Source organism: Manis pentadactyla, chromosome 8 (genome assembly GCF_030020395.1).
Source record: "Manis pentadactyla isolate mManPen7 chromosome 8, mManPen7.hap1, whole genome shotgun sequence".
Classification (NCBI taxonomy): domain Eukaryota; kingdom Metazoa; phylum Chordata; class Mammalia; order Pholidota; family Manidae; genus Manis; species Manis pentadactyla.
In genome coordinates this window covers 98,232,424-98,244,611 of record NC_080026.1, presented here as the reverse complement: position 1 = coordinate 98,244,611, position 12,188 = coordinate 98,232,424, and the positions used below count along the sequence as shown (strand labels likewise).

Genomic DNA, 12,188 nt, shown 5'->3' with positions numbered 1-12,188 from the left:
AGGTCATGAGAGGGGCTGTAACCCAGCAAAACTCTGGCTGTATAGAAAGAGGAAGGTTGATCTCTCTCTCACTCTCCTTCTGCCATGTGAGGGCTCGGCGAGAAGGTGGCACCCTCACGCCGGGAAGAGAGCTCTCGCCTGGACTGAATGATGAGGACGCCATGATTTGGACTTTCGGCCTCCAGAACTATGAGAAAATCAAGTCCTGCTGTATATGTCTCGTCCGTGATGTTTCCTTATGGCAGCCCGAGCAAATGAAGACAGCCCCCCACCTCCAGCCAAAATTACCTTCCGCACACAAACTGATAACACAGCAATGCCACAAAAAAAGAGCGGTTTTGAAATTACACAACTAAGAACACTAGCTGCTTCTGATTCTACATACCAGGGACAGTTGGCTCCTTAACACATATTATCTCCTTGAAATCTCACCACAGACAGGGAAGGGTCATTACATGCCCTGTGGAACAGAGAAATGGGTGGCAGAAGGTAGAAGCTCAACCTTGAAACCAAACCTAAATGGAATCCTGAAATCTGAAGTGGGCCAGCCCTTAAATGGAAGAGCAAATCTGGTAGTAGTCCACGGACAGAGTAAGAATCACAGATTTTTCCATGGAAGAGAATAGCCACAGTAAACTCAAATTGTAAACTTTCCCAGAAGAACAGCTGGAAGTAACTCCTTGAATCATGTCAAGGACAAAAGTTAAGGTTGGGTGGTGGGACGAAATGACTAAACATGGGCCAAATAAAGCCTGGGAGAGGTCTCTGAGCCCTAGAGCCTCTGTGACGATACAAAGTGCCAACAAAAAAGACCCAAGTGACTCACTTCTAGGTTTCACTCATGAGTTAAAAGCGCATGAAGTAGAAGCCCCACTTAAAATTCCCACTCCAGAAAAGAAAAAAAAAAAATTACAGCTTTGGAGCCTAGACAGAGAGCATTAGTTCACTGTTGAAAAGAAATAATGAGTTCTAATTCAGGTAATGTAGCTCAAAATTTACTGCCATATTTTAAAATGCACATGAAAAATAAAATTATCCTAAAATGTCCTCGGTGAAAAGGCTGAGTGTAATTGCGATCACTGACAATAGCAGTGAACTTAGCTGAATTAACATCAAAGGGAGCCCCAATTACAGAGCATCTGTGCATTATTGATGGTGCCCTGTCTGGTAATCCAAGACACTCTACTGTAAGGAGCAGAAAAGCAAATAAAAGAGATAATTGCACCACAGCCTTCAGAGACCCAGAGGGCAGACCTGCCCCATCCTACTGTAAAACACCGACTTTGCGTGGTCAGAGGGACAGTGATGGAGTCTGAGTGTGCGCCTGGGCCCCAGAAGCTAGCTGCGGTGACCACAGGTAGGTAAAACAATGGAGAGGCAGAAACACACTTCCTAGAGAGGTGTGACCAGCTCATCAGCAGGATCCAACAGCTACCTGGGAACTCAGATATTGCTGGAGGTCTTGGCAGGGAGAAATAAATTCTCCTGAGAAACAGGCAGGCAGTGGGAATATGTCATAACTTTCCTCCTTTATAATAAGAAACAGCTTCTTTTTACTCCTCAAGGAACTGGTTGGGGCAAAGGGCACCTCTAGGGGTAAAGGCAGTTTCTTTTTTTAATGAGAAGAAGCCTCCTCTGAGCACCAGGCTCCTCACTGAGCTTACTATGTGGCAGAAGGAAGCGCCACTGGAACGCCTACTAATACTGGTACTTACTTGTGTGCACCTACCTGGCCTTCTCTGGGACAGTATCATTAAAAGTATGTATTAGCCACATTCAGACAAACAGGTCAAATTTTTATTTCAATTAAAACGTTGTGCAGACTTTTACCTCCATGCACATTGGATAAGCCTAGATTATCCTACTACTTTATCCTATCCACTGCTTTGCCTGTTAGGATTTGGGGGACAATGAAAAGGACAAGTTAACGTTAAATATCAGACATCCCTCTCATTGCTAAGCTTACATGAGTTTTCTTTCATATCTTTTTCTTAAACTACTTTTCTTACCTGCTGTTAAGGGCTGAATTGCATCCCCCCGACCCCCGTAAATTCATATGTTTAAGCCCTAACCCCCAGTACTTCAGAATGTGATTATGCTTACAGACAGGACTGCTAAAGAGGCAAATTAAGCTAAAATAAGGCCATTAGGATGGGTCCTGATCCAATATGACTAGCATCCTTATAAGAGGAAAAAATCAGGACAAAGAGACAGGAGGGTTGTGCATACATACAGACGACCGTGTGAGGACACAGTGGGAAGGCAGCCTTCTGCCAGCCAAAGGGGAGGCCTCAGAAGAACCCAATCCTGCAGACACCCTGAACTTGGATTTACAACCTCCTGAACTATGACAACATGAATTTCTGTTGTTTAAGCCACCCAGTCAGGGGCATTTCGTTATGGCAGCCCTAGCAAACTAGTACATCTGCTATTAGTTGCAGGCAGTTTGGAAATAACCAGAACTCAAGGGCAGAACTTAGGATCATGCTCATTTTCTCCCTCTCCTGTAGCCATGGAATTGCAAATAATATAACATGTAATGAAAATTAGCTTCAGAACAATGTGGATGATTTTTCCCTAGTGAGCTATCCAGCCGGCAGGCTTCCCTGCCTTCTCTGATGCCTATGTGCCTGGGGCTTCAGTTCCTATCATATGATGACCCCCTAGGCCCAGAAGGGACTTTCTAAGCAAGGCCAAGCCTCACGGAGCCACAGAATTCAGAAGGATAGAGGGCAAGGCCCTAGTGTGACTGTGGGGTGCAAACACTGCTGCTTTGAGGGTCCTCCCTCCCCCAGACCTCAGTCACTGGCCTTTTTCTCTGTTTCTACACAAGCTGCCCCTGTACTTCCAATCCACTCCTGCACATCACTGGCCTGGGATCACCAGGTTCAAAGCTAAGAATTCATGGGGGCGGGGGCTAGAGCAAGTGGAACAAAGTGTATTGAGTAAAAGTATTTTTCAAGCAGACCAATTCACCTGCTGCTGGAGAGCAGCTCTCTGCCAAGACAAGCACGCTGAAGTTGTGCGTGGAACGCGGGGTGATGTCAGTGTCAAATGAGGGTGATTTCACATCAGTGCCCTAGCTTTATTCTCTGAAAACCCACTTTCTTAAGGAAGCATCTTTATTTTTCTCTCCTCTTCTTTCAAGATTATTTTTTAAACTAATAATAAAAAAGCCCTAAATTTCAAAAGCAAATTACCAAAAACTGTCTTCTAAAGTGGGTCAAGAAAATTTCAACCTGGAAATGTATGGATTACAGACATAATCAGCTATTAAGACTCCATCTAAATCATTACTGCAGATCACATGTATGAGGACCTTTCATGTCCCACTTAAGAAGTCTTAAATTCACACCCTGAAACTAAGGTAACCATCGGGGATAGGGTCTTCTGGGTAAGATCACATCGAGAGACTTTTTAGAGAGCCTGGACCCAGTGCCAGGGTAGTTACTACTGGGTCTCCGACAGCTATTGGCTTTCTCCCCTGTCCACTCTCAGCTGCTGGCTACCACCCAGGCCCCTCCCTGCAGTCTCAGGGAGGGGGCTCTCAGCTCCAGCTCTTGGACCTCTGCCGCCACCTGAGCACCTACACCGGCCTGGGTGCTCTGAACGCTGGGGAGCTTCAGGCCAGCAGCCACCTCTGCACACATTTCAACAACACCTGCGACCCACTCAGCGCTGCTGCTCCTTCTCCCTGACACCCAGGCACCCGAACAGACCTGCCCCTACTTGCCTCCCACTTCAGATCCTGTCAAGGTTCCTCCTCATCCTCAAATTAGGTGGAAAACCAGGCCTAACAAACAGATCCCTCCACCGCCTGGTTCATGCAGTTCTCGGCTTAACCCATGCATCTCACCAAAATGGGTCAGGTGGAGCTGTCCCAGGGTCAAAATTGGAAATAAAAAGTTACCTTTGGCTCCCTTCCATGTTCTGTTTGTCCTACCCTTCCACTCCTGCCTCCTATCATATCTCCACGCCTGATGAATGAAATTTAAGGTCTACAGGAAAAAGAGCATGCGCTCTAGGGCCTAGGCAAACCTAAAGAACCTGAAGCTACATTGCTTTGTAATGTGAGGTGACATATGTAAGTTCTCTGATCATCAGTTTCCTCATTCAGACTCAAGTTCAAGAAGAAATTTGGAGAAAATATTGTTGAGTCGTTGGTACAATATTTAGTACCCAGTGGACACTGAATACATGCTACTTGTTTTTACTCGCATATCAGGAACATTTCAGTGTGTCTAATATAATGTGCCACCAAACAGTCAGCCTACTGTCGGGCTGGCCTTACAACCCCAAATAGTGAAGCACCCAGACAGCCTACAGAAGTTGGTGCTGTGACACCACAAACTGCCACTAACTGGGAGAATACCCAAGTTGTGTCCTAGTTAAAAGCCTTGGTTCAAATGGCCAAGGAAGGAACAGAGGGTGGGATGTGTGGGTGGATGACTTATCTATTAGTCAAGTTTCTGTAGCAACACTACTCAAAATCCTAGTGGCTTAGGGCAAGCATTGATTTCTTCTGCAGAGGTCTGTGGTTGGCTGGGGTAGTTCTGCTTCAGGTCAGGTTCTGGTCTGTTCAATGTGTGTCTCATGTTGTTTTCATAGCAAATGGCAGGCGTGCAAAGAAAGATGAGTGGAAACACGTGGTGCCTTATAAGGCCTTGGTCCAGAATTGGCACGCTGTCACTTCTACTCACATCCCAGAGCATCACATGGCCAAGGCCAGACTCAAAGGGATGGGGAAGTGTACTTCCCAAAGGGTGGGGAAGGGCCATTGGAAAGACCAGAAAGAAAGGGAGGATTTTAGACAAACAATGAAATCTACCACACTTCTCCCAGTTGTGAGGGTCCAGAGGCTATACAAAGTATCCTAGTGATATTTATGTCATTCCCCCAAAAGTGTCAGTTACTTCCTTGATTTCCTGGGCATGTGTCTGGACAAAAGTGAGCATGTTGGAGCCCAAAAAGAGGAAGAGTGTGGAGCTGGCCCATGGGGCCCAGCAGAAGCCAATGCCCCCAACAGAGGCACAGCTCACCAGGCATCAGGCTTCATGGGGGGTGACACCTACTATGTTCTCGGCACTTGGCCTGGTGCAGGGACTTCTGGGAGTGGATCTGAGGGACAGCAGCCAGCACCCACAGTTCTGTTTCACTTTCCTCCTCTCTATCGTGGGTTTCAGTTCTCCAAACACAGGGCTTGGCCAGGGCGCTGTAGATGTAACCTTCCTGCAGCAGTCTATCTCTGATTTCAGAGAGTTGCTATCTAAAAGCAAGGCAATGAGAAACTACCAAAACTGCCTCCAAAGAGGAACACTCAGAAAGCATTTACTTCACACATGGGATGCCATGGTGCTAAAAATGGAGAAATACAAAATCCTTAAATGATTCCCCCTCAAATGAATGTGGCAAACTGTGAAATAAAAGAGAAGAAAGAAAAATAAACAAATTGCAAATTTTTGGCTTCTGGTGTTGTTTCTAAACACACCACCCAGGCATCTTCCAAGAAAAAAATTAATTTAAAATTTTCTTCCCTTCAAAATTTACTATAAAGTAACTGAAAATAGAATCTGAATATGTCTCTAGACAAGAAACATCTGTGTGAAAACAGAGAAGAACAATAAAATACCAATATATTCAGGTGGTTAGAAATATCCAGAAAATCAACCAACATTTTTAGTTTTCTTCTGAATGTTTGGTACAGTAAGGAACTTTCAACATATACTGCCTTATCATCTATTCAGCTGCATGTATGTGTGGCTTACAATATTTATTTACAGGCATACCCTGGCTTTATGTAAAATATATATTCTTAAAAACACTTAGGATAAAGTAAATGTAAGTAATTACAATTAATCTAGAGGTAGTTTCTGATAACCTTTTACGTGTTTGCAACTGGGCTAGGAAAAGGTACCAGAAGATATGAAAGACATATATACTATGCTTTAGAACAAGGAGGCACTTAGTAAAGAACTAGGCTTGGCATAAAGAACAATTAAGTGAACCAAACACTACACAGTGTTCCTTTATGCTACAGACAAAAAATACAATTGTAACTAAGAAAGGAAAATCTCATTTTAACTACATACAGATGTATGAAGTGCCCCAACATGTGTTCTGAGAAAATCTACATTTTATTTCCTAAAATCCCTAATATGAGCAGGTAGATTCTGAGAGAAGGACACAGAGCACCCCGGGAGCAGAGACAGGGAGCACGCCTCTCAGATGGCACCCTGGCCTCCCCCAGCAATGTCACCCAAGGGAGAAGCCAGGGCTCAGGGATCATGGTGGACATGGGTGTTGCCATCACAAGTAATCCCAGGATAAATCCTTTGGAAGAACAAGTACACAACCCAGAGTTTCTTTTTCCTACCAATACACAGATACAGGTTATTATATTTTCTTAGGGCAAAGGTCCCTCTCCCGCTCTTCTAGAGAACCATCTTACTACATAAAAAAAAAATGGGTCACCTTTCCTGATGGATCTTTCCATGTGTGCTGTTGTTCCCGATTCATCCTTCTGATGAGTAGTGGCTGAACCAGTGCCAGAGACGAGGCCCTGGGATATGAGAGTGACCAAAACAGACAAAGTTCCTGCCTTCCCGGACCTGACACCCCAGCTGACGAGCAGCTGTTTCATCCTGACAAAGAGCTCGCTGTAGGTGCTTCCATTATCCTCTCTTTATCTTAGGTTGCCCTTTCTGTGGGCATCCAAAAAGCCTAGACACAGATGAAGAAACTAAAGGTACCCAGGGGAGTTAGGTCCTAATCCAAGTGTCAAGACAAGATGGCGTGGTGTGGTCATAGACGCAGGTGGTCCTTGGACTCTCCAACTCTCAGCTTAGGGACGATAATACAAAAGATGTTGGAAGGTACACATTCTCCAGAGTTTATTCATCACATCTCCTCTTCTTCCTCCCTTCTTTTTCCTCCCTCCCTCTCTCACACACACGTGTGCACACACTATAGTTTCCTGACCCCCCAAAAAGATGCACATAAATAGACGAACCACATACATAATAGGAAACACAGGCATGCCCACCTAAAGACAGGCATGCTGTATTTTCAAGGGCACAGCAACACTCACAAACACACCTATTACCGCCTCCTACCTATAAGAGAATGGCCACAATCACAAGCAACAATACAGATGTCAAGACTTCCTAACACAGGCTGCGGTTCTCAGTTCCGTTGTCCCTGTAGCTGCTCTGCCCATTGCTTCTATGAGGTTCTGAAGATGAAAGAGTTGGTACCAACTTCATATACATGCCCGTAAACAAGAGGACTCAGCTATAAATAATTATGTCAAAGAAATGACAATTGTGCTCTTTGCCAGAAGAGGGATGAACAGTGACAAAGCCAGGACATAATTAAGCAGTTCTGACTGTCGGATTCTTGAACTGTTTCTCTGATGCGCAGGGCTGCTGTGCTTGCCACACATGCCCTCCTGGACGGACCTCTGCACTGCTTGGATCCATAGTTCCCAGCGCAGTGAGCCAGGAGGGCCAGCGTCTGGTCATTACAGAAGCTTGTCTTTGGGGCCTCAGCCTTCTCCGTAGCCAGCTTGGTGCTCTCTGCATTGAAAATGGCAGGATCCGAAGGTCAATATTTGACAAAGATATTTAAAATTCTGGGAAATGAGCAAAGCCTAGCTGTTGTAGGACCATGAACTGACAACACACATGTGCACACAGGCACGCAAGTCTGGAAGAGTCCGTTACAGCATTAGCTATCATTTCCTAATGAATGACAGCATCTTTCTACAGTACAAGCAGACCTCAGACAGAAGGCAGCTTTTAAGCAACAAAAGCCAAAGGCAGCAGTGAAGGAGAAATGTGTCACTGTGAGAGAAAGCAAGGGAGATCTCAAACTCGCACGCCAGGGCCTGCCAGGTACCAAATCAAACCTTCGTGATATAGGGGGTTTATTAGTTCCAGGATGACTTTGCATTTGCGTCAGCAGAGAACACCCAGATGGCTGTTCCCTGCCTCCAAGGTGAGGGTTGTGATTGGAGAGGCATTTTCTATTCTTCCAAATACTTTCTGTCAGGAAGAAAATGAAAACAGCTCCCCAAATCAGGGCCCCCTTGATCATCCATCAGAGCATTCTGCTGAATAAGCACGACAGGCTGCTGCTGCCTCAGAAAGGACAGAAGCCAACTTGAGATTCTGATTCTGGTAAGAAAAATAGGTCTCCACCAAGTATGCTCAGCACAGCATTGGCAATTCATGAGGAGGAAATTGCTCTCCACTTAGAAGCCGACTCTGGGTGTACACATACCTCCAGAACATACATACGTATATATACACAGAGATGGAAAGCATATATACACACCTGCATAGGGACAAACATATCTGTACGTACTGTGAGCAAGCAAAAAGCAGCCTTTTTAACACCAATTTATAAATTCAGCAAGGAGCTCATTTGGCCTCTTTCTATCTGCAAGAAAAGTACTGGTGCATAGCTTGGAAAACAACAAACAGAAGGGAATCGCCTGCCATTCAAGAGAGGCATACAGTTTGATATGAAACCAAGAACACAGAGAAATCCACTAACATACTTGAAGGATGGATCATGGTGTGAACAGAACACTTCACTATAAGCCCGGCCCCCTGGTTTCTGGTGGCAGCTCTGCCTCCACAAGCCTGTAGGGACCACAGGAAACTCCATCCCCTCCCTGCTCCTTCAGCCATAAAATGAGATCACAGAACAGGTGGTTTCTGAAGTCCTCTCCAGTTTGGAAATCAGATGACTCAGCAAGAAAATAACAACCTAAGGTCTCTGGCTTTGCCCAGGGTATTTTTGTCTCTCCTAAAATAATGAAAGGATATTTTTCAAGCTTTATACAGTGAAGATGTTAAGAGTCCAATCACATAAACATTAGCTAATTCTGTAGAATTGACTAGAAACTAATTTGGGGCTTTGAAGAGCATCTCTGTTGTTGCTAATGACTCAGAGAACCAGCCCCTACTGGATTGTAAGAATCCATTCCTAGTTGCTCACAAAATCAAGGACCTGTCATTTCCCCCATCTCTTCTCCAGCACAACAGCCCTGCTTTTAGCGGTTTCTTCACGGAGGCCCTCCTATGAGGTTTTGTTGGAACACAGAGGTGTGCAGGGCAATGTTTAGTTTACTGCTCCAGGGGTAAGAAAGTAGTGTGGAAGGATGTGAGTTCTGTGGTCAGGCACACAAGTAGAGCTGAGCTCCAGTAATTACCAGCCAGTTACTTGGGCAGCCCAATTAACACCTGCGGGCCTGAGGGACTTCATGTGTAGAGTTGGCCCATGCTCCCTTCCTTCCACACTATAGCACTATATGAGGACCCACAAATCTGTACACAAAGAACTTAGGACAATGGTGGGCGCACACATGGAGTGCCCCACCCAAAAAGGATGGCTATGGCATTTAGCACCCTTTCAGATTTCTAGTGGTAATGTAGAGTTTCCCAGTGTCAGAGACAATACAATTGAAATACCGATTAACTCTATACACAAAGGGAGAAATGTAGGACAGGCGGCAACCTAAGACATCATCAACGATTCATTTGTTACACTTTGTTTGGTTTGGTGATGTCAGCTGTCTCTGGACTCTTTTAACTAAGGGAAAAAAAGGCAGCCAAGAAATAAATTATTTCACTTGGACAAAATTACGAAAGCTGGAATAACTAAAGGCAGTCACGAGCAATACATCAAATCTGTACCAAGATAAGGAAAACTGTTAACACTTTAGTGGCTATGAAATGACTTAATTAATTTCCCACATGCTAAAACAGGTCACAAGATGTTTATCTGCCAGCATTATATCCTTCATGTCATCTATTTCCACAACTGTTGGCGATTTTATTCAGCATAATGGAAAATAAGTTGCACCTCACGGATTCAAGGAAGGAAAGTGGCCTGAGATCTTCTACTCACCTAGCAACTTGGATGGAAGGTGTTTCGTTTTTCTGCTTTGGTTCTGTTTGATTTCTTCTCTTTCCCTCTTAATCATTTCCAGTGCATGTGCACAGGGTTCTACATCAGTCAGTGAGGACAAAAGAGACCTCCAGCATTTCTCAGCCACTATTTCCAACACACAGGCTAGGATGGCACAGGAAGTGACGGCGCAGCTCCACAGAGCTCCAGGGCGGTGGTGGGCCTCCAAAAGGGTCGTCAGGAGTGTTCAGTCCACTCTCCGTCCTCCAGCCTCAGGCCTCGCTTGAGGGCCCAAGCTCCTCCCAGAGGCATGACTGTCCACGTCCATAAAAATCTCTTTGCACCTGAATCCAGACCCAAAGCCGCATCTCCCTACCTCATCGCCTCCACAGCCTTGAGGCAGACCCAGCTGGTAGAGGCTAGGTCAGAAGGTGCCTCTCCCATGAGCTCTGGAGAGCTTCATGTAGGGAGCACATACCAGTCCCAGGTCAATGGTCAGAAAAAATTTCATCCCCGCTAACAGCATCTCTGAGAGCTGTTAAGCCCTCAGCTGTGGACAGAAGACAGTTACTCTTCCCAAGCTCCCTTTGGTCCTAAGAAAAAAGGGCTCCCCAAAGCACTAGAGGACTCCCGTTCACCTGGGAAGTAGCAAATGCACAATGCTTTCCTACAGAGGCCCCACACCTTGGGAATGAAACATCTTCAAGAAGGTCTGAAATCGCACTCAGAAATGTCACCACTGGGCTGTGGATGGGGCTGCTTTGTTAGTGAAACGGCCACCTGGGTGAAATCACCTTACAAATAAGGTCCCTTAGCCTAGGTCACAGGAAGACCCAATTTATACCCAGTCCTACTTCTTCTTGGCCAACAGTGTACCCATGGATGAACCGCTGATATGAGATACTTCCTGCATTCTACAGACAACCTCCGTACTCAGAGTAACCAGTGAGATGAGGCACAAATCCCTGTGAAGACCAGAGAGCAGGCCATTTACCTTGGGTTTCACCACCTTCATGAACGCCCCTCTGACCAAAGCTTCCTCTCGTTCTTGTCTTGTTACTTTCCGGGCATCTAGAAACTTCAAATTGGGCAGCTTGTGCAGAACAAAGTATCTGGAAGAGAACAGTCAGAGACAACTCAGGAAAGCTGGAGAGGCAGCGTCAGAGATCCAGTTTGTCTGATGCTCAGGAATCTACACCATTAGGTTCTTCTAATGAGTGCTTCCCTCTTTTCTTTCACAAAGAATGAATCATCACTCTTTGGGGAAATCCAAGTGGTTATATTTTACACAGACACATTAAGTTATAAAATATACACGAATAGTTGCTCATGACTCAAAAGTAAACACACACACACACACACACACACACACACACACACTCTCACACCTGGATTAGCCAGGAAGATCCTATCAATGTATTTTGTTTTTCCCTTCTTCTATTCTGGAAAATTGACCCACCTTCTTTGCTACACAACAAGTTCTCATTGAAACTAACCTACAACGTGACTGTACCACTGGTGTCACTGCTCTTCCTACAGGTGATCTGTATAATGCTTATCTCTGAGATGATAACAAATCTTTAATGTGAAGCTGAGACAGGAGACCTTGACTTGCCATTGAGGCCAAAAAAACCAAACAAACAGGATATTGGTTATAATAACCTGGTTGATTTGGGCACAGAAATAAGGAAAAAATACAGCTGGGAAGTGCTTCTCTGAGGAATCAAACAGGGCTCTTGAGGTCTTTTTTCTTTTCATCGTTGAGTTACTTCTACACTGGCACTATGAAGATGATCTTTATCAAGGAAAAACAGAGGAGTTGGCTTCTAGGAATATTAATAGCCCAACCAATGCTATGACACTCCATTCCCCTGGAAGGTCATTTGTATCTACTATGGCCTCCAAGAATAAGCCAATGGTTAACTGTGTGATGAACTTTCCTCAAGTGGGTATACATGGAGTTGATGAGAAGATGCTACCTGTTCAGGAGATAGGTATGTAAACATAAATAAATACATAAATGGAATAGACACCTGCCAACACTTCATCATGACAGTCACCAGCCCAGATGCTTTCTATGAAGCCCTTATATTCCATAAATCAAAGGAGTAACTGTTAGACCCTGTCCTGCTTAGGAAGAAGAGGTAAGTACCCAATGTCAAGAATGATGGGTTATCTTCATGGGACTCTGTCATTTCCTCCCTGTACCCAGCCTCCTCAGTATCATCTTTCAAATCCCAACCCACATGAAGATTTCTTCTGCACCTCTAGCC

At 45.0% G+C, this 12,188-nt stretch overlaps 1 protein-coding gene across 1 annotated transcript in view; it reads right to left on the bottom strand.

Moving 5' to 3' along the window:
- The window catches only part of LRMDA (leucine rich melanocyte differentiation associated), a 1,052,350-nt gene that overhangs the window by 441,537 nt on the left and 598,625 nt on the right, over positions 1–12,188 (bottom strand). Inside the window, exon 5 of the mRNA XM_036928616.2 lies at positions 10,910–11,027. Within this exon, the coding sequence (XP_036784511.1) occupies positions 10,910–11,027 (118 nt within the window). The remainder of the gene's footprint in view (positions 1–10,909; positions 11,028–12,188) is intronic.